The 23,312-nt window shown below is 43.3% G+C and overlaps 1 protein-coding gene across 9 annotated transcripts in view; it reads right to left on the bottom strand.

The window, feature by feature from the left end:
- Positions 1-23,312, bottom strand: part of FAXC (failed axon connections homolog, metaxin like GST domain containing) — a 70,190-nt gene that overhangs the window by 41,181 nt on the left and 5,697 nt on the right. For 6 of the 9 annotated variants that reach the window (XM_086317612.1, XM_086317610.1, XM_086317613.1 and 3 more), the window contains 3 exons: positions 22,242-22,377; positions 11,822-12,018; positions 1,856-2,079 (listed from right to left, as the gene is read on the bottom strand). In XM_086317612.1, coding sequence (XP_086173738.1) covers positions 1,856-2,079; positions 11,822-12,018; positions 22,242-22,280 — 460 coding nt within the window. In that variant the 5' untranslated portion in view covers positions 22,281-22,377. Of the gene's footprint in view, positions 1-1,855; positions 2,080-7,903; positions 8,027-11,821; positions 12,019-20,922; positions 20,941-22,241; positions 22,378-23,312 lie in introns of those variants that run through there. The other 3 variants (XR_015133080.1, XM_086317614.1, XM_086317615.1) reach the window with 3 other exon arrangements.

Below are 23,312 nucleotides of genomic sequence, written 5' to 3'. Positions count from 1 at the left end.
TTAGTAAGAAAATTATGATGCTCAGCCAGAGAGCCTTTCTTCCCTAGACACAGAAAATGTGCTTCTCTTATGATAGAATTCAAAACCAGACTGCTCCCTGGACCCCCATTCAGAATAGAACTCTAGCAAACTTTAGCTTTTCAAATAACCACTCAGTTTCTCATCCTAGAAACTCATCTGGACTCAGAATGCCATTGTGATACTTGCCAGGGACCCAGGCTAGCAATCAGTGATGCAACTGCCTCCCATCTCACCAGCAGTGGGGAGAAATCAAACATGGAAGAGACACTGGTGTTATCCTATGACTACCACCCTGATTCCAAGTTCCCCAACCAAAAATGCTCTAGAAGGCAGATGATCACCCCACTCTGGTTAAGGAACCAGCGCTGTTAAACCATTAGAGATGAACTATCTTCACTTTGGAAGCTCAACTCCTGGCTTTCTGGGGCTCCCTACAGTGAAAACTGGGGAAGAAGCCAGGAGCAGATGAAGCCACTGCTGAGAAGAAATGGTCCTCTCTCCACTGGCTTCTGTGTGGCCCAGAGTCCAGTACTAAGTTTCCAAAGGAACGAGACAAACTGGAGGCAAATTCCACTCATACCTACATCAGGCAGGCCCACCTGGGCCCACAGAGACAAAGCACCAGCAGGTCCAGACAGCATCAACCTCCAAGCCAGGTGGGGCTTCGGAGTGTCTGTTTAGAGCAGGAACCCAGCACATCAAGGCCCACCCACCCTTGCTGTTGCCCCCACAACAAAGCTGAACAAGAGCTGGGTGTGCTGCTGGGATCTCCTTCTGCAGGTTCCAGGGAGGACTCCAGGTCCAGTAAGCATCTGCAGCAAGGAGCAGGAAGGAGCTAGTCAGAGTGTGTCACTCTGCATAGGTGACAGAACGCCCCCCAGTTCCTGGGTACGAGGTAGGTTTGAACAAAACAAATCCGAAACTCCACTTCCTGGAGGAGGTACTTAATGTGCTCCAGAACAGAAATGAGGGTACCAAGGGAGGCCCAAGGAAAACCACAGTCGCTGGACAAAATCGGCAGCTCTGAAGGACTAGGACCTATGACCTTGGTTCCGTATACACGAACTGTTTCCAGGAGAGGCCATTATTTCACACATCGAAGCCGAATTCAAATGATCCGTTTGTGAACTGTCAGAGCTAAGGCTCCAGCCTCACTCAGGACAATGTCACATCAGCCCAGCCACCAGCCGACCAGGTGAGCAAAGGTGGGTCACTCGACTGAGCATTATCACGCACCCATGGAGAGAGGCCCCTCGGTGCTTCTCTTTGAGAGGCTTCCCAAGCGCAGTTAAACCCACTGGGTGCAATAAATACAAAATCAGAAGAGCTCAAACATGCTAATAAGAAGAGGACTCAGATTACAAAGAGAAATGAAAGACGTGAGAAAATGTCAAATTTTCTCATTCACTCGGGCTGGGTTGGCATTTAGCTGGAGGTCAACAGTACCCAGTCGAATCTTCTGAGCACACATGTCTATAAATAGCCTTTCACCCTGACCCATTTATAAATAGAGGCGCTTCCTTGCTCAAATTCCTCCTTGGCTCACAACACATTCAGAAATACCATCACTTACAGCCAGTTAGTAATGCTAGGCCACGTTCTATGTTCTCTTCACCGGGAGCTTCACCACACTAGAAACACTCACCCTCTAGTGATTCAGAAGAGAGACACATGTTCCTGAAAATTAGGGGACTTGGTTAAAAGGTGGGACTGCAACCTACATGTAGAAGCAAAGAAATCAACCAAAATAAAGCTTTAAAGCAGTAAACCAGCAGTGCTTTACTAATCATGCAAAAAGGATAAAAAATGCAGAATAGAAGGTGTGGTACGTTACCCAGAAGCCCTGCTAAAGACCGCATGTCCTTCTCCATCAGCATGTAAATCTCCTCCTCGGAGAAGCGGCCAATGCCGTGGCCATGCATCTCGCGTTTCACGATTCCTTTCGTTATGTGGCACACGACCCACCTCAGCAGGTTACTGAAGGGACCGCCACCACTAAGAGAGAGCATCTTCCGGGTCTCATTGAGATTGTCCACCCACTGGCAATAAGCTAAGGTCCTGGAATTGCGTGGAAAGAAGTTACTACTGTGTGTTAGATACATAGCAGGTCCACAGAGTCAATTTCCAGTGAGGGGTTGGGAATTCAGCACACGCTAGAGGACTGAATCACGGCAGCTTTTACAAAGAGCAGTCTGCATGGCAGATACTACAATAGACTCAAGTCCATGCCTGGACTTAGGGTCAGATAGCTTGCCATGCTACTATCCAACAAGCCTCCTCTGAACCTGCCCGGAGACCCCCAACCCCCCAAGGCCGTGCTTCTGCTCTCTCTCAGGCAGCCCCACAGAAAACAAGTAGAAACCCACTTTAAAAGGGTTTTAAAAGGACAGTGAGTACCTATGTGGGTGGGTTGCAGGGGGTGGCAATGGGAAGGAGATGGCAGTGACTGGGGTGCTGGTTTCATTCTTTTTTGATCAAAGCGATGGTTATACAAGCCTGTTCTGTGTTTTTAATTTTTATTGAAATATAATTGATTTACAATATTGTGCTAGTTTCAGGTATACAGCAAAGTGATTCAGACACACACGTATATATACACACATATTTATATTCTCTTTTACATTCTCTTCCATTATAGGTAATTATAAGATATTGAATATAATTCCCTGTGCTATACAGTAGGTCCTTGTTGATTATCTATTTTACATATAGTAGTATATATATTTTTATCCCAAACTTCTAATTTGTCCCCCTCCCCGCCTATGGTAATCATAAGTTTGTTTTCTATGTTTGTGAGTCCATTTCTGCTTTGTAAATAAATTCATTTGTGTCATTATTTTAGATTTCATATATAAACAATATCATATGATACTTGTCTTTGTCTGGCTTATTTTACTTAGTATGATAATCTCTAGGTCCATCCATGTTCCTGCAAATGGCATTATTTCATTTTTTTTTATGCTCCATGTTGATTAAGCTGCACATTTTTTGTTTTGTACACTTTATGTATACATTTTATATTTCCTGATATAAAAGGATTTTTTTCCAAAAAGAAATCTTTTTGCCTTTTTGACAGAATCTCTGGTGGCTCAGATGGTAAAGAATCTGCCTGCAATGCAGGAGACCCGGGTTTGATTCTGGGTTGGGAAGATCCCCTGGAGAAGGGAATGGCTCCCCATTTCAGTATTCTTGCCTGGAGAATTCCATGGACAGAGGAGGAGCCTCCTCTGTGGGCTACAGTCCATGGGGTTACAAAAAATCAGACACAACTGAGCGACTAACACATTCACTTTCACAGAATAGTTATAGCTGTCCACGTTTACTATGAACTATATAAATTATAAATAGTATACAAATGATTCACTCTCCAGAAAGGCAGCTCTCTGCTTCAGTTTGTTCTCCAGGACCCTAGAGAGTATAGAAATACCAAAGGAACTTGGTTGGATCACTCTTCCCAACTAGGTGATGGTTGTGGCAGAAAGTCCAGAGGCTCCTATGTGATCTGTGGACACAGCTAAGTGGTTAACAGCTGCCTGTGTGGTGTGCTGGCTGCAATACTCAGGCCTTTGCTGATTTTGTTCTCTGAACCTGGGGTGATCGCCAGACTGTTTTTATGGTTCCTAGTGTTGGTAGATAGAAATTAAAAGGTTTTCCTACTGGAGGCTAAGAAAAACATAGCTGTGGGCGTTAAAAAGTAAAAGAGATATTTTAGCTCTTCCTCACAGTGAGCAACAAAAGCTGTACTGGAGTCATCTCCCACTGCTGGTTGATACAGCAGCAATGGTCACTTGGAAAACATCAGAGGAGTGAAAATACTTTTTACAGAGAGAACACAAGGGGTGATAGCTAATTGTAGCTACTTTCTATCGCAAGAAAAAGAAACAAAAGCAGAAAATAAGATCCTGATATTTTGATCATTTTATACAGCTCTATTCTTTAAAGTATGAAAATAAGGGGGAAAAAACAGATTTTTCTAATTTTTAAAGTCTTCCTGATTTTCACTAAAAAGTCTCACAACCAATGTCAACATACTCTACAACTATAACTCTTTTTTATCAGCTTTTTAAAAGATGCTTACAAATCTCATTAGAAAGATTTGTGCACCTCTTTTAGTAAGGATCTCAAAATAAAGTATTGAGGAGGCAAGAAATTTTGACTGAAAAGAGGAAAAAGTACACTAAAATGGTAACTACTTAGTATGTAGAGAGTCAATAAAACTTCTGATATAAAAGATTTCATTTATTCTCGCATTTTTTTATAAATATGCAAATAAAATGCTTTTCTAGTTGTTCTTTTTATACCTGCAATAATTAGGGTGTCACTTTTCATATTCCACTAATCAGCACTTTGATTCTAGTAATAGACTTAAATTCACAGTACAAAGGCCAATTCCATCCTTGATTATTCTGGAAGTAGTCAGTGATCTGAAAATAAAACTAAAATTACCCTAAGTTAAGCATGACTAGGTAATAATAGCATCCAGGAAGCATCTAAAGTGTAAAAATGAGGACTGGGGTGGCTCTAAACAGATAGATTGGTATAAAAAAGAATTCATTCTTTGTAGGCAGATCACATGGGTTTGATCACAAGCACAACTGATCTAGAAGAATGAGCAGCAGTTCACTAGGTAGACCAGAGGCAGAGGCGTGTGCATGAAGCATCCCAGCTGCTCCATGAACGGCAAGAACTTCAGGATGGGCAGGTGGGGCCTGGGATGCCTGAGGGAGCCTGGAAGGGCTGGAGCCAGAAGGATGGGCAAGAATTGGGTCAAGATGTGCCTGCTAAAAAGGGACTAAGACTTATTTTGAAAGCCAAGTTTAACCACCAAAAAGTTTTAAGCAGATGAGACACATAATCAGATGTGTGGCAAGGTGAGGAAAGGACCGGAAGTAGAGAAATGATAGAGGACGCGATCTCCCAGGCTGATGGTTGGCGTGGATGGTAACCAGTCCCGGCACACACGAAGTGGACAGATTTAGGTGATGAAAGATGAGTTAACCTGTTGCATTTGAAAGTTCCATAAAACCTGCAAGGGAGGATCCCGAAGGTTTAGGTTCTACAGGCAGGGGCATGGCGGGGCAGTTTCAAAGATGCAAGAGGAGCTGAGGTTGCCTAAGAAAGTTTCTAGGATAAGGAGTGGTTTGGGGGGAAGCCTAGTTCAAAGGCAAGTGAGAAGACTAGAGGGCCAGGCTGGAAGGGCCAGCATGGAGAGAAGTAGGGACACCACTCTCTGTGAGAGGGAGAAGGGGCTGCAAGGAGGTCCCAAGCTTCCGCCCCATGAACTCAGTCTCCTCTGAGAGCAGGAAATGAGGGCATGCGCAGAAGATGAGGGTGCAGCAGTGGGAAGAGAGTCTGGGAAGACTAATGAGTTAGAAGAGCCATAGGGACAGAGGAGGCGGCTGTTGTCTGGGCCACACAGCTGAGCAGGGAAGAGAAACACACACCATCCCCAGCCCCAGGCTATGGTGTAAGGCTCTCCACCCGCATTAGTAGGTTAGATGCAGGGCACAGGAGAAACACTGGGTTGATTCAGAATGTGGCAGCTGAAAATAACCTCAGACATTGGCTTTCTTTCCTTCTCTTCCCCACCCTGCTCTCGTTTTCCTTCCTCTCTTTCACTCCCTGTGCCCAAAACTGTAGACCAGTATCAGGGAAGAGAAGCAAATGAGGGCCAGGCAGGCTCTTCTATGGCCAAGTCCTGTGAAGTGGGTATAAAATGCAATGTCAATGAAAATGCGTGCTTCAAGGGTCCCTAAGTCAATTTCTACAGATCAAAGACATCCCTCACACATGCTGCCATTTCCTGACAACCACAAGTCCACACCTTCCCACATGAAAGCTTCCTGAACATCTCCACGTGAAAGGGACTTCCGTACCGACCACTCCACCGAAACCACTCTCGTCCAAGTCAACAATCCCGTCTTATTGCAAAGTTCAAATACATTTTCTTTTCATCTTTATCTTCCTTGAACTCTTTGCAGCATCCAACACTATCAGCCTCTTTCTTAGAATTCTCTCTTGGCTTACGTCTCTTACTTTCCTCTCACCTCTTACATGTTGCCAAGATTTTTATCTTTATCCCTTCTACCTTCTTACACCTCATTCGTGGGGTGTTTCTATGTTTCACATTCATGATTTCAAAGTGAGGACTCCCAACTCCACATCACAGCCCACGAGACCTGTCCTGAGATCCACAGATACAATGAGGGAGCCTCAGGCACTCAAACCAACATTTCCAAAGTTGGATTCATCCTCTTTCTTCCTCGCAAATCTGCCACTCTGCACGGAAACCAGAAGGAATCCCGGGAGATCCTCTTCACCGCTCCCCACCCCTCCCTCCTGATAGCCAGTCACCCTGCGGCTTTGTCACCAATTCGACTGACACTATCATTCAGGCTGCATCACTGCCCAACCCTGAGGACGGTGGCCTCCTCACAGGTCTCCCAACGGCCTCTTAAGGACTTCTAGAAATCCATTTTCCCCTAGTCAGCCACAAAAAGCTTCCTAAAACACAAATCCCATGGTATCACACTGCTTCTCGGAGTCATGCATTTGCTCCCCATAGCTGCTTCACCTGGCACCTCAGCCTCCCCCATCCCAACCCCACCCCCACCCTCCGCCACAGCCTGACCCCAAAATGGCACTGCTTCCCCACAGAATTATACATGCCTCCCCGAATGCCTCCTTCTTGCCTCTAAACTTTTGCAGACTGCTGCCCCCTCCCCCTGACATCCTCATCTTACCCTCTCAGCAGATCCCTTCCCCCACTACTCTGGCCCTAGATCCTGTTTGACATCATCTCCTCCGGAAGCCTGCGTGCCTGCGTCACATCGCTCCAGCAGGTGCTCTTCAGACTCTCCCCCAGCGCTGCCTGGCTATGCAGGCTGGATGGCGCCCTCCCCTGTGAGCCAGCTGAGGACAGGCACCTTGTCTTCCCTGACATCCAGCCCCTAGTGGTCATTCATCCTGGAACTCTGCTGAAAGGATGAACTGTTGACTGAATGGAAAGTTCTGAGCCAGCTGCTGCAAAGTAGTGTTTCTAAAGGCTGACAATATTTACGCAGGAAAATGCAATGAGAGAGGCCTGCAGAGACTGAGGAAGAAAGGGCTGCCCCCTTTCTCCTTCTGGGATCTGTCTCTTCACTCTTTGCTGGGAAGAGGCCACTACTCAGGGAATTGTGAATTATAAACTAGAGAGGATAGGGAGGGCCAATTTGGAAACTGGGCCAGGCTGAGCAATTAAAATAATTTCTCATTCTGAGAGCCTCTGTCAGGAAGTTGATACTCATTTTGTTTTATATATCACAACTGGATATATCTGGTCTTTCCTACAAAATGACGTCAAAGAGGCTTGTTTTTTTCCACCACTATCGATGATCTTAGAACTGAAGAGTAAACCCAGCTGAGACATTTTTAAAGAAGCTAGGAAGGAAAGAAGATCTCTGATGCTTTAATAAGGATATCTCTCATTATAACCTCCCATGAAGCCTGGGCTGTGGCCGAAATGACTATTAGCACATATGGAAGAAAGTGCAAACCTACTGTTTGCTGAATGAATCTTAGCATGTGGCCTTTCCAACCATGAGAACGCCCTTTTCCTGGTCATGCTACTACCTTCTTGCCACCTTTCACTTGTAGTCTAGATGCCCTAGGGTGCAGGAGCATATGATATGCTTCTGCAATCTCACCACCTTTCACAGTATTAGAAATGCCTCTCTGAATGGGGCCCTCACTACATCTAAAACTGGGGGGAGGGATACAAAAAAGAAAGGAGAGGGGACCATTTCAATCGAGTTGTAATCAAGGAGAGAGAGTCTCCTGGCTTTTAGAGAAAAATCTCAGGTAAGTCCTTTTATTAAAGCATCCCATCTCTCCCACTCACCAAAAGCCAAGCTCAAAATTTTAAAAAATGGGACTTCCGTGGCAGTCTAGTGGTTCAGACTTGACCTTCCAATTCAGGGGGTGCAGGTTTGATCACTGGTCAGGGAACAAAGATGCCATATGCCTCAAGGGGGGGAAAAAACAAAACATAAAACAGAAACAATATTGCAAAAAATTCAATAAAGACTTTAAAAAATAGTCCACATCAAAAATATTTTAATTATAGCCAACCTAGAAGTGATTTGAATCCTCTTTTCTAACATCTATATTTTTATGGGTGAAATTGTTATGACTATAGGGAGTTTGACAATTGAGATTAGAAGAGCTTAAGACACTCCTGGTGACTCAGAAAGTAAAGAATCTGCCCGCAATATGGGAGACCCAGGTTCATTGCCTGGGTTGGGAAGATTCCCTGGAGAAGGAAATGGCAACCCACTCCAGTACTCTTGCCTGGAGAATTCCATGAACAGTGGAGCCTGGCGGGCTACAGTCAATGGGGTCACAAAGAGTCGACACAACTGAGCTGCTCACACACACACACACACACACACACACACACAATACTCAGTAGTGTCCACAAGGGGACAGTATGTCACCTAGAAGCCACTATAGCATCTGTTATCAAAACAATTTCATTCCAGTAATCTGACCCCAAGTCTCTCAGACTTTGCTTTATTCTGGCTTCCCTGTATTTAACTTTAGCATCCAGTGAAATAAAGGGGATAAAAAAACTGAGTCCTTCATCTTCAATAATAGTATTTATAACGCAAGTGGGATATAATTGTATGGATTTCAAGTGCAAGAAAAAACCACTTTATAGCTGAGTGTGCTTTTTGTACAGACCTGATTCAGAGCTTCAGAATTATATGATGTTAGATAATGTTTTCATTATATAATATCAGGAGCCTTTGTTTTTCAGAAAACCATATCTGAAGTAGAGTATTTTTAAAGTTTCAGACCAAGACAGACATATCTGAAAACTCCAGATAACTGAATCAATTGAGTCCAATAATTAATTCTCCCTCTTACACTTCTGTAAGTATAAACACAACGTTAGAGCTCATCGATGATCAAAATTCAACAAGCTCTCATGGAAAGCTCATACTTGTAATATTTTCCTACATACTGTGGTCAGTTCCCTATGCTGGCCCCCGGTTTCCACAGGCATGCACTTTCTTACCATGGATTGCGCCGGGTAAAGGGGGTGAGTGTTGGGATTTAGAGCTCTCAAGAAAGACTGTTCAGGATCTCCCCAAAGCAAGAAGTTAGCTAAAGGTTTGGAAAGTTAAAGAAACAGAGAAAGTTTGTTTTTCCTTCTGCTATTGAAGACTAAAAGAAACTGGAGGAACTAGGATTTTTTTTTTTTTTGAAAGGTCACTGGATATTTGTATCTCAATCAAGACTTGACCTCTCACCTTCACTATTCATTTCTCAAATAAACGCTTGAGGAGACACAAATGCGAAACAGTAGCTAACCCCAAAAAGTAAGCTATTTGTATTTTAATTTAAAAATACTAATTAAGAGCCTTCCTGGTGGCTCAGTGGTAAAGAGTCCACCTGCCAGTGCAGGAGACACAGGTTTGATTCTTGATCCAGGAAGATCCCACATGCCACAGAGCAATTAAGCCCATGTGCCACAACTATTGAGCCTGTGCTCTGGAGCCTGGGAACTGCAGCTACTGAGCCCTCATGCTGCAACTACGGAAGCCCTGGCAACCTAGAGCCCATGTGCCGCAACAAGAGACCACCACAACGAGAAGCCCACACACTGCAACTAGAGAGTAGCCCCGCCAGCAACTAGAAAAAAACCCACAGCAACGAAGACCCAGCACAGCCAAAAGAATAAAAAAAATTTTTAAGTACTAATTTAAAATTACTATTTTTTAATTAAAAAGAGAAGAATCTACATATGACCTTTGCAACTTCCCAAGCACTTGGGGGTTTGTGATCTGTAAAATTAAGATTCTCACCCACTGGAGTACCACCTCCCAAGGCTCCCTCCCAGCCCTCCCCACCACACCCTGCCCCCTCATCACATCACTAGGAAAATAAGAGAAGGGAAGAACAGAAGATGAACTTCTCTCAGGAAGTTAATATACATAACACGTCACTAACACCCAGAGCAAGAAGCAGTGACAGGTGATCCTTGAAATCTTGCTGGATTTCTAAGCTGAATATAAATTTTATGCACGCACACACAGCACACACAGAAATCAAAGAGTGTCGCAAAAGTACCAACTTAACTGTAAGGCTTTCAGCTTTTCAGGCAGCTGAAAAGTGCTAGCTCTCCATATTAATGGCCTATCCATCAAATGAAGTAGCACTTGGGGGTGGGGGGTGGCGGCTTAGCAAGAGAAGGCACAGAGAGCCTGGGTGGCCCTATGCTGGTTCTTCATTTTCCTGATTACTGCGGAGCAGGACCTGCAACCCCAGGCGAGCAAGTGAGACGACTCTGTCCCCCAAGGGCTTTTGTGTGAGGCTAAGCGTATGACCTGCACTCATGCATTTTGGTCCACCCTGTAACCCCTGCACTTTTTGAGAGGGAAGGGCAAGCAGTTCTCCATAAGTATTATAAGGAACAGACCACACTGAGCCTGTGATCATTCCCACGCTGATCTGCAGCCCTGCCTCCACTCTGCCTGACTCTCTCCTTCCTCCCACCACCTTCATCTCTGCAGTGAGAAAGAGAAGAAAGTGATGCTTCAGGTCAGTCCTGGAATAAAGTGGGCAAGAATTGAAAGCGGAAAAAGAAAAAAAGCAGAAGGTCACAAAATTCAAGAGGCAAGTTTTCCATTTAGAAAGAGCTGAATGTATGAAATAGGAATGTGAAGCCAAAGAAGTTTCTAGTCAACCCCACATTGACTGTAAGTCTCCGTGGAAGAGGTGAAAGCTACTCAGTGAGCAATGACCTAGTAGTAACAATTAATGCCCCAAAAAAGTGGACTCAGCAATTCTTTATTAAATCTTTAGAACAAGATGAAGTGCAGAAATCAGGGAGAAAATATTTCTTACCTATTGGAATGTATAGAAAGGCTAAAACTCTAGAAGATAAACGGAAAAAAAAAAAAACCCCACATTTCAATGAGATTGTAAAGCAAGAAGAACCAAGTCTGCCTAACTCATGCAATGTCACAGCAGCATACCACCTGCAAAACAGGGGCACCTAACCTACACAGTGTCTGCAATGCTTCAAACTCAGGGAATATGGAAGCTAGGAGTCAGCCAATCAGGACAAAGTACAAGCTAGGAGTCAGCCAATCAAGGCAAAGGTACTCAGAAAACAGTAGTAAGCTTTACTTCTGGATCAGGGAGAAGCTCTTGTCATACAGGGAAAACTGACAATACTCTGCCAAAGCTTGCATAATTTATTTCACCTGAGACTTCTATCTGCCTTAGTCTTCTGTTCCCTCCTTTGAGTATCTGATGCAACATTAATTCAGGAGTTCGTATTTGTAAAAAGCCCAGTCTATCTCCCTCATGGGCTAAGAAGTTTTCATATTTGTAAATGGTTGAGGGGGAAAAGAATCAAAAGAACAGTATTTTATATTAAATGAAATTCAAATGTCAGTGCTTTTGTTGTTTTATTTAAACACAGTGATGCTTATTCATGTGTGTATCATCTATGGCTGCTTTTGCGCTAAAACCGCAGAATTAAGTAGTTGCCACAGACAAATGTAGTTCAAATAGCCTAACATATGTACTAGCTGGGCCTCAACAGAAAACGTCAATTCTGCTCTAGATACCTAGAGACTTAACAGTCATAGTTTTGACCCCTAAGTCGGTCAGAATGTAGAACACTTTGGAAAAGGTGCAGCAGGTGGGGGGCGGGGGGGGCGGGCCTGAAACGTGAAACCATTGGCTTGCTTCACATGATGGGGACGTGCCCTAGACACCCACCCAGGCCCCTGGGGGGACTCACCAGTAGAAATGCTCCTCCACCATCTTAGTCACTGCCCTGGAGATGGCTCTTTCATGAGGACCAAGGTTTTTGTTTAAATTCACTCCAAGTTTCTCTTCCAGAAAGTCAATTATGAATTCTGTCCCGGAAACTTTTTCATGATTATATTCAATCCAAGGCATTTTCCCTTGAGCAGAGAGTTTTCCACCAAAATAATTCTAAGCAGAGTAAATTGTAAAGAGAAAAGCAAAGTTTTATTTAAACTTCACTGTATGGTCAACAGAAACAAACATTCCAACAGTATATTTGATAGTGACTGCACTATTCAAGTGAATGAAATCAGCATAAAAACTCTTAAGGGGATAAACAGTTCATCTGGGGGAAAAAAGGCTTATCTCACATGAAAATATTACTTTACTCCCATACATTTTATCATGGTTCTGGCTTGTGTGCGCTTAGTCGTTCAGTTGTATCTGACTCTTTGCGACCCTGTGGACTGTAGCCTGCCGGGTCCTCTGTCCATGGTGATTCTCCAGGCCAGAATACTGAAGTGGGTTGCCATGCCCTTCTCCAGGGGATCTTCCCAACCCAGGGATCGAGCCCAGGTCTCCCACATTGCAGGCAGATTCTTTACCATCTGAGCCACCAGGGAAGCCCTTACTGTTCTGGCTTACTGGTTTGTTTGTTTGTTTTAAGAGCAGAAAGGAAGATGAGAGCTGAAATCATCTTCATCCTGGTCAGAGTCAGTCTAATTATAATTTATGAACAATCTAAAAACACAGAAATTGAAAATAAAGGAGGCATATACTGATAGGGCTACTGATCAGAAACCTCACTTGTAACAGCACCTTACACTTGAAAATGCTTATCATGATACCACTATATTGCAAACAAGTGGTCCCAGAAATTACAACAGCGGGGTATAACAAAGTGCACCCAACACATTCAAGTCCAGTGCCTATGAAAATGCAGATTCCTAGGCCCACACCCAGATCACTGAGTCAGAATCCAGGGAAAGGTGGTCACGAATCTGTACATTTGACAACCTCCCTTTGATTTATACCCACACTAGAAGTTTTATGGTGTCTCAGGGGAGATTCTAATCCCAAAACGGGGTTGGTGGGAGGTGGGGGTGAAGTCAGAGTTTATAAGCATTGAGAATGACAGGATAACATCTTCTGATCCCTGTATAAAAAGATCTTAACCACACTGCTGGAGCGGATTCTGTGATAATGATCGTATTTATCCAATTGCTTTTCTCAGTAAATTTGGACTGTGTGAACCTCAAAGTTGATTTTTAAATCTGAATCCAGTTTTGGGTGGTCTACACAGCTTAAATTAATCATATTATTACAAACTTCTCCTGGTACTTCATACAAGTCAACAGTTCAGAGACTATGACTGCTGCTGCTGCGTCGCTTCAGTCGTATCCGACTCTGTGCGACCCCATAGATGGCAGCCCACCAGGCTTCCCATCCCTGGGATTCTCCAGGCAAGAATACTGGAGTGGGTTGCCATTTCCTTCTCCAATGCATGAAAGTGAAAAGTGAAAGTGAAGTCGCTCAGTCGTGTCCGACTCTAGTGACCCCATGAACTGCAGCCCACCAGGCTCCTCCGTCCATGGGATTCTCCGGGCAAGAGTACTGGAGTGGGGTGCCATTGCCTTCTCCACAGATACTACGGACTAGTAGTCAAATGTTGGTTCCTGTGGAGGAAACTGAACTCTCAGACATTGCTGATGGGAATGTAAAATGGTACAACCATTTTGAAACCATTTGTTAATTTCTTAAAAGGTTAAGTACACACCTGCCACTCAATCCAATCATTTCCCTCCTAGGTGTTTATCTAAGAGAAAAGAAAGCATATGTCCATGCAAAGACTTGTACATATGCTTTCTTGTGGCGGGTGTGTGTGTGTGTGTGTGTACGCGCGCACGTTCACACGCTCAGTTTGTGTCCGACTCTTTGTGACCACATGGACTGCAGCCCACCAGTCTTCTCTGTCCATGGAATTTTCCAGCAAGAATACTGGATCGGGTTGCCACTTCCTACTCCAGGAAGCAGGAGACAACATTTTAGAGATACTATGAAAATATCTAAAGATTAGATGAATTCAAAAAATATTTTTAAAAAGAGACACAAAAGTAACCAGTAAAACTAAGTGTGAGATGACGGTAATCTTTTTTCCATGAATTTCAATTTTTCTGAATGTTATATTCCTTTTAAAATAAATCTATATAATTTTTAAATAATACTTAATATTTCTTAACTTCCTTAAACATATTAAAGAACTCCTGGTCTAATTTTATTTAGGCAATTGGAGTCTGACTGGCCCACCAACAACAGTTTCTGAAAGTAGTTTTGAGAAGAATGATGAAGAGGTAAATCCTCTTTATCTTTGCCAAGCTGATGTCTCCACCTGCAAGTCTGTCCTAGATGAGATTAATGCATCTACATTTACACTACATTATTAGCACAGCAGTGAAAGCCATAGGCTTTGGGTTTAAAACTCTGGTGCCCTCATTTAGTCACTGTGTGACCTTGAACCTCCCTGGTCTCCCTTAATCCCCCTGGATTCATCTATATATAATTGGGATAATATGCTATGCCACGCTAAGTCGCTTCAGTAGTGTCCGACTCTTTGTGACCCTGTGGACTGTAGTCCACCAGGCTCCTCCGTCCATGTGATTCTCCAGGCAAGAATACTGGAGTGGGTTGCCATGTCCTCCTCCAGGGGATGTTCCCAACCCAGGAATCGAACCCACGTCTCTTATGCCTTCTGCATTAGTAGGCAGGTTCTTTACCACTATTGCCACCTGGGAAGCCCGTTAGGATAATAGCAGTGGCTAAAATTAAATGAGAAAATGCACACAATGTGTTTGACAGAGTGCCTTTATCAGAAGTATTGACATCACCATCCCCATTTCAAAACTTGCAACCTTCAGAGAAATCCCAATCTTGGAACTTTGACGTGCTACACTGGCCACAGTGCCCCAAACTTTTCAGTTAAATTTATATCCATTACATTCACAGCACCTCTGGAACCATCTTGAAAGGTCCCCCACTGGGTAAATTTGAGCTAAATTTTAGCACCTTTTGTGGATTATGCAACACGTTGAAAAAAAATTCATGCATCCATTATTGTGAATAAGAAATAAATGCATTAGTCTCTGCCCTTGGCTCCCAGCACAGAGCTCCTAAAATCCTTATAAATCCCTAAGTGTTCAGAGCATGAGGAAAACCTTTTGTTTTGAGGTGGTGACTCTGAGTGGGCTCCTGGATAAACTGGTCACCAGAAAGACCAAGTCACAATTAGAACCTTAGCATTTTCAACCTCCTCCCCCATCCTCTAGAGAGCAGAGAGGGGTTGGACATGGAGTTATTAACTGGTCATAAATACTTGAGGAGGACTTCCCAGGTACTAGTGATATAGAACCCACCTGCCAATGCAGGAGATGTTAAGAGATGCGGGTTCAATCCTGGGTCAGGAAGATCCCCTGGAGGAGGGCATGGCAACCCACTCCAGTATTCTTGCCTGGAGAATCCCATGGACAGAGGAGCCTGGTGGGCTACAGGCCACAGGGTCATAGGGTCATACGGGCCACAGGGTCACAAAGAGTCAGACATGACTGAAATGACTTAGCACACATGTGCACACTACTTGAGGAAGCCTCCACAAAATCCCCTAAGTATGGGGCTTGAAGAGCCTCCAGGCTGGTGAGCACATCCACACTGGGAGGGTGATACTCCCAAATACGCAAGAACGGACGTTCCTACTCAGGACCCTCCCACATGTCCCTCTTCATGTAGCTGTTCATCTGTATCCTTTATCAAATCCTTCAGTAAGTTGGTAAACATAAGTGTTTCCCTGAGTCCTGTGAGCTGCTCTAGCCTAGTAATCAAACCTAAGGAGGGGTCATTAGAACCTCTGATCTACAGTCAGTTGGTCAGAAGCACAGGTGACAATCTGGGCTTGCGACTAGCATCTAAACCAGGGGGCAGTCTTGTGGGACTTAACCCAGGGAATCTGATGCTGCCTCTGGGTAGCGTCAGGATTGAACTAAAGTGTAGGCTGTCCAGCTGAAGGCAGGGTCGACAGAGGATGAGACAGTTGGATGGCTTCACCAACTCAATGGACATGAGTTTGAGCAAGCTCCAGGACATGGTGATGGACAGGGAAGCCTCGCGTGTTGCAGTCCATGGGGTCGCAAAGTCACAAAGAGTCGGATACGACTGAGCAACTGAATAACAACGTCCAGCTGGTGTCAGAGAGGACTGACTGCTGTGGGCTTCATGTTTGGCCAGAAGTGTCAGAAATGAAGTGTTTCATGTGAGTCGCAAAGGAGACTCATGGGGAGAAACACACAGTAGGGAGGGACTGGTTTCCCCTACACAGAAAGGAAAAATCTGAGTACTTCCCTTTATAACTACACACTATAGTTTTGTAGAAGAATGTCCTTCTGTTTTGAAGATGCACCCTAAAGTATGGAGGGGTGAAGTGTTGAGATTCTTACAGCTTATGTTCAAATGTTGCATTAAAATTTTTTTTCATAAAGGTATACATAAAAAGAAGTAAAGGAAAGAAGGCAACATGTTAACAATTGGTGAGTCTAGGGGAAGGGCATATGGATGTTCACATACTATTCTTTTAACTTGTCTGTAGCTCCGAAAATTTCCAAAACAAAAAGATGGTGGGGTGGTATAGGGCAGGAGTGTGGTGTACAGACAAAAAGAGCAAACAAATAGAACATTAGAAGTTAGGGCTAAGAACCAGAGCAGAGAGTTTCAAAAAGAGCCATTTCCTTCTCTTTTCTTTCTCAGATTTAAAAAGAAGGATTGCGTGAAATACATGCTTCTTATACAATCAGTTATGGCAAATGATGCAGGTATCTTTATGTGAAAGTCACTCAGTCGTGTCCAACTCTTTGCGACGCCATGGACTGTAGCCCACCAGGCTCTTCTGTCCATGGGATTCTCCAGCCAGAATACTGAAGTGGGTAGCAATTCCCTTCTCCAGGGGCTCTTCCCGACCCAGAGATCAAACTCAGGTCTCCCTCATTGCAGGCAGATTCTTACCATCTGAGCCACTAGGGAAGCCCTTTATGTATGTATGTATGTCTAAAAACAAGTATGGAAAGATGCTCAGAAGTATTTGTGATGATAATCTCCAGCTAGTAAGATATCATCAATTTTCATTTTCCACTGACGCTTTGTTGAAATTGTTAAAATTCTTATAAGGACCATGTCATCCAAATGTAATAAAAAAAAACAAATGGTAAAGCTGTTTTCATTTTGAAAAAAAAAAAAATCACCATATCTGCAGGACCTCCTTACATCTTTTTGGTAACTTCCTATGAATCTATAATTATAACAAAATGAAGTTTTAAAAATTCATCTACCAATTCTTATTTTAAAAAGCTAACAACTGCAACTAATACATCAGGCTTTTTAAGAAAACCCTTGTGAGTTCCTACTAATGGTCATCAAATATTTATCCCTGTCTCATTTCGATTAAAAAATAAAAAAGCTTCAAATATAAAGTCATGCTCTTAGGAACATGACATTTTAATCTTTTTTTAAAAGGCACAGGGCAAAGAAGGGGCAGAGGGTAGTGCTCCCTGGGTTGATGACAAAATACCTCTCTACTGATCCTCCAAGCAGAGAGCCCAAATAGTACTTCCCAGGCGCCACCAGAAACAACACAAACCCTCACTGAGGATGCACAAGGTCTCAAAGGATCCCCACCCCCACCCCAAGACAGAATCAGAGCATCCCTTTCTAAATCATAAAACCATCTTCCTGTTACCTACCCCGATGAACACTCACTTCATTTATTTTCCATAGAGACCTCACAGAAGAAACACTCCAATATCACTCCTTTCATAAAAAATATAACTTAACAGGAAATAATAATTTTAGAAGGGGTAAGCAGTCCCCTTCTTGAAGGTTTCTCCAGGCTTCAGAGCTAGGCGTGTGTCCAGCTGCTCCAGCTATACTAATGAAAAGCAGAAGCCTGAAACATGACCAGAGGTGGCTAGGCTGCTGGTAGAGCCCTTAGAGCTCGAGGGCTTGAAGGCAAGCAAGGAAAGGGCAGGACTTCCCTGGTGGTCCACTGGTGAAGAATCTTCCTGCCAATGCAAGAGACACAGATTCGATCCAGGAAGATCCCATATGCCACGGAGCAACGAAGCCCATGCACCAGAGCTACTGAGCCTGCTCCCTAGAGCCCAGGAGCCACAATAAGAGAAAACCCATGTACAGCAGTGAAGATCCAGTGCAGGCAAAAATAAATAATTAAAAAAAAAATGGTATCATCTACCTTCTTTCTTTTAAAAGAAAAGTGTTAGTGTCCAACTCTTTGTGATCCCATAGACTGTAGCCCACCAGGCTTCTCTGTCCATGGGATTCTCCAGGCAAGAATACTGGAGTGGGTTGCCATTCCCTTCCCCAAGAGATCTTCCCGACCCAGGGATCAAACCCAGGTCTTCCACATTGCAGGTGGATTCTTTACTGTCTGAGCCACCAGGGAAGGAAAAGGTAACACAGCGTGGCAGCTGCCACACCATTGCCCACAGGATGACCTCATCAAGGATGGGGGGCACAGGAAATATAGAAAGCCAGGAGAGGCCACAGAGCAGAAAATTCAGGTTTGGGCCCTCATGTCCAAAAGCGGTCATAGTGATGAGGGACCAGTGGCAAGCAGCCGCTGGGGAGCAGTCTCTCCCTCCAATGGGAGTCCCTCAGTGACACACACCTTCAAGCACTGACTGTCCACACCGAGCTAAACAAGGGTCTTTCAAATCCAATTGAACAATGATTCAAGCCTTGTGGGGTCTTTTGCTATTTTCTCCTCCATTGCTGGCTTCCAAAATCCTGAATAATCTCCCTGCCTCTCTTCCAGACTCACCCCCTGCATTCCAGTTCCACTTACAAAGACCCTCTGTGAGTCTAAGACCTGGATCACCTTCAGTTCAGTTGCTCAGTCATGTCCGACTCTGTGACCCCATGGACTGCAGCATGCCAGGCTTCCCTGTCCATCACTGACTCCCAGAGCTTGTTCAAACTCATGACCATCGACTTGGTAATGCCATCCAACCATCTCATCCTCTGTTGTCCCCTTCTCCTCCTGCCTTCAATCTTTTCCAGCACCTTCTGCTCTCCCAGATCTCCCAGACTGAAATCCAGGTTCAGTGTCATATTCCCAGAGGACCAGTGACCAAACTGAGCATTTCATTCAACTCTCCCAGCCCTACCTTAGGAAGATCAGTGCCACACCCCTCTACCCCACATGCCTTCTCTGTAGAGAAACGAGCTCAGAAAGCATAGGCCACTGGGAGGTAGGACTTGGAGGAGTAATATCATTAGCAGGGCAACCAAAAGCTTGGCTAGATGAGGGACTTCTTCTCTAACCTCCCAGCTGCTCTGCTTCCTGCTAAGACCACCCCTCCCAATGCTACTACTTTGTAAGAGCTTAATGTTGAACCTTGATCATCTGAAGGAAATGCAGCAAACTGGAGGAATCTCAGTGGTGTGGGGATGCCTGGGGCTCACCTCCCTACTTTACTTATATTCCTTCAGAGGCACACAGCCTGCATCTTAAGCTTTAGACCTTTCCCAGTGCAAAGTCCTGGGCAGGGAAGCTAACATCCCTGAAAAGAGGAGATCTCAAACCAAATTAACTAGACATCTAAGGGGTACAGTAACTAAGACAAGGGCAGCACACTGAATATATACAACATAAGGCAGAATGATTGGGAAATACCAATTTAATTTAATTTAATTAATGAGCATAAGAAATATCCTCCAAGGGATAAAGGAAGGGATTGTAATACAAACCAAGGGGAAATAGAAGAAAAACGCAAAGTTGAACACAATGGATGAGATAAATAGTAGGATGGTTACAAGAAGAGAATAGAGGGATGCAATGGAAGCTCGGAAAAATGAATTCTCCAAGGAGGAAGAGAAAAAGAATAAAGGATAAAGGATAGGTTCAGAGAAACAGAAAATAAAAGCAGAGATTCCAGGATCCAGATTCCAAGATAATCAGGAACAGGAAAGAAGAAGGGGAAACAAACAAATAAAAAACAAAAAGAAATACGTGAAGAACATAGATAGTTTCTCAGAATTAAAAAGAGATTAAAGACTTCAGATGAAAAGCGTATATAAAGGACCAAAGAAAATACATAAAAATCCACACCAAGCCAGAGAATGATGATAGTTAAGAATGCTGAGATTAAGGATCTCCCTGGTGGTCCAGTGGCTAAGACTCCATGTTCCCAATGCAGGTGGCCGGGGTTCGATCACTGGTCAGGGAACTAGATCCGACATGCCTCAACTAAAAGGTCTCGTCTGCCACAATTAAGACATGGTGCAGCCAAATAAATAGATATTAAAAAAAAAAAAAAAGAGTTGAGCATAAATGCAAGTTCTAAAAACTTCCAAAAAGAAAGAAAGAGAACCAGATGAACATCAGACTTATCAGCAGCAACATCAATGCAAAAAGACAATGGAGTAATATTTTTAAAGCACCAAAGGAAAAGAACTTTGGACACAGATGTATCAAAAGTGCAGCATAATAAAGACGTTCTGGGGCATGCAAATCCACTGAAGGTCTGCCCCATAAAGGCTCACTCAAAATATTCATCAAAGAAGTACTTATAGAAAAACATAAATAAATCTTGTAGGATAAGACATATGGGAAATAAGGCTAGTCAAATAACTTGGTAAGTTTTCTTAGCCAAAAAAAGGACTATAAAAAGAGAAAGGATTTCCAGAATTCCAGAATTAAAACATGAGGTAATAGCAACACACCTGGAATGAGCCCTGAAAAGAAAGAAGCCCAAGACTAACATGAACCTACTAGCAGACTTGTATCATTAGAGGGCAAACACAGATTCTGACATGTATAAGAAGTGAGTACGGATAAATAAACACGAATTTGAATCTTAAGAGCAACTGCCATAAGAACAAAAATAGATTTATTTTAAATGACAAGAAAAAAAATTTTACCTATTAGACAGCAGAAAATGAAAAAAAAAAGTAGAGGGAGGAAAAAAATATTAAAGATGTTAGAAATATGTCCTAATAAAATAATCATTACAAGTAAAAATGGATTAAACTCACCAATTAAGGACTCTCCAATTGGTTATAACTAATACATTGCCTACAAGAGACAAATACAAAAAAAAAAAAAAAATAGAGAAAGAGGATGAAGAAAGATATTCCAGGCAAATAAGCTGGAGACTCAATCTGAATATCTGATAATACATAACTCAAGGTTAAAAAATTCATAAGGGACAGAGATGGGTGCTATATACCAGAAAAAGAAATAAAACAGTAAAAGATGTAATCTTTCATATCATATGGCCCTAAACAATATAACCTTGAATATATACATACTCTTACCTAAAGGCAGAATAGACAGAATGACAAGAAAGAGACAAATCAAAAAATATACTTGAATATTTTAACTCAGTCCTTCCAGAAACTGCTAGAGGAGGCAGACAAAAAATAAACAGATATAACGGTTCTAAATGATACACTAAACATGCTCAAACAAGTATATAAAAAGAGCTCTGCTCTCAGAGAATGTCTCTATTCTCAACGTTTGTAACAAGTAGCCATACACTAAGCTAAAGTGTCAGTTAATTCCAAGGAATTCATATCACAAAGACTACCTGCTGTGACCATAAAATTAAAAAAAAATAACAAAATTGAAGTTTGTTTTTTTCTGATGCCTATGGCTAGAAATTAAGTGAAAAAGAAAATCATAAGGGAATTTTAAAAAATATGACTGAACAACAATGAAAACACAGCCTGTCAAATCTGTGAGACAGTTCCAGCCTTACTCAGAAAAACATGTATATTTTCAATGCATTCATTCCTCCGTTCCCTCTCTAAGGCTGAAATAAGCAAGTGTTTCGCTGACAATCACCCAAAGAGAATGCGAAAAGTTCCAGGGGAAAAACTCACAAAATCTGCAAATATCTCCTTGGTGGCCTGCTGGATCCTCTGCCCCCAAGATTCATGAGAGATAAATACAATTTTTTCAATAAATAGAAACCTAAAGGAAAGAACCATGTCAGGCCCACCTTTATTTACAGCCGCCCAGCAGGCCTATCCACACTATTAACCAAAGAATACTCTTTGTCAGGAGAAAAATAACATGGTCCCTGCCTGAAACCTATGAAAAATCCAGACCCTTCTGGATTTAATGAGATCACTCATTAAACTGGATATAAAAATCAAAAGACTGGAACTAAGTTTCCTGAGCATCTACTAAGAACTGGGCACTGCTGCTTCATATCCACTTCCTCTGGCACCAAGAGCAAACCCTTGCCCCACTGTGAGAGTAAGTACTTCCCCTCCGCCCATCACCCACCACCCTGCCTTGCCAGCCAATACTGCTGCCACGAGGATAAAACATATTTGCACGCAAGTACCTGATAGGGTAAGTCAGCCATCCTTAAATAAGTTTCCATTTTCAAACAGAAAGGAGATAAACTGGGGACACCATTGTTAGGTCTTGCAAACTGATGCAAAATAATAGCATCTTTGGAGTCAATCTCTTGCTGTTTCCTGTCAAAACCAAAACAGAAAAAAAGAACAATCCATGTGTTATACATGTGATTCCCTTAGTTCCTCAGAGGTCCCTGCTAGGCTGCAGCTCCTCAAGGAATAAATACATCTGTTTGTCACAGGGCCTTACCTCACCCAGAAGCACTTTGAGGGGGAAAGCTTGGTCAAAACACAAGAGAACCTCACAAAGTCTGCTGTTACCATGATGGCACAGGCTCACAGCGTGGGCTCAGGGGAGTAACTATATGTCACCCTCTCTCTAGCACCTGTAACCTATGGGAGGTATACTTTCTGGGATAGGTCCACCTCTTCTCCTGGCTACATCTACCTGCCAGGGACAAGCTGGATGGATTAAAAAAAAAAGGTATTCTGTGCTTACTGTGCATCAGGCATTGTTCTAAGGGCTTCACAGGTATTATCTCATTTAATCTTCACAATAACCTTATGAGATCAGTACCACTATTATCTATGTTTTGTAGATGAGGAAACTGAGGCACAGACGATAAACTTACCCAAAGTCCCATTGCTAGGAAATGGCAGACCCTGGATTAAACCGTGTAGTCAGAACCTACGTTCTCGACTATGAGTCTGTACCTTGAAGCAGTCTCTTCACCCACAGGACCTCAGAGGAACAGTGCAGATCTGCTCTGCCATGACTCAAGTCTGCAGGGAACCTGAGACTCGACTCTGCTGATCCCTCTTCCAAACCATTAGTGCCCTCCCCTGGCCTTTCACCCGTGGTGCCCAGGAACCTACCCTCTGGGTGCTCTCTCCTCCTCTCTCCCTTCAAGGCTCCACACTTTCACCACACAGCATATACCCCCGAACCTCCACCTTTTCCCTTTCTTCTTTCTCATCCACACACCTATCTTTTCCTTTGGCTACTTCTCTGGGTGATGAGGACTTTCTTGGTACAGCTTTTCAACAGCCGCCAT

This window comes from Bos grunniens, chromosome 9, assembly GCF_055505025.1.
Source record: "Bos grunniens cultivar Pamir isolate PY7600 chromosome 9, Bosgru_T2T1.0, whole genome shotgun sequence".
NCBI lineage: Eukaryota > Metazoa > Chordata > Mammalia > Artiodactyla > Bovidae > Bos > Bos grunniens.
This window is presented reverse-complemented; position numbering and strand designations above follow the sequence as displayed.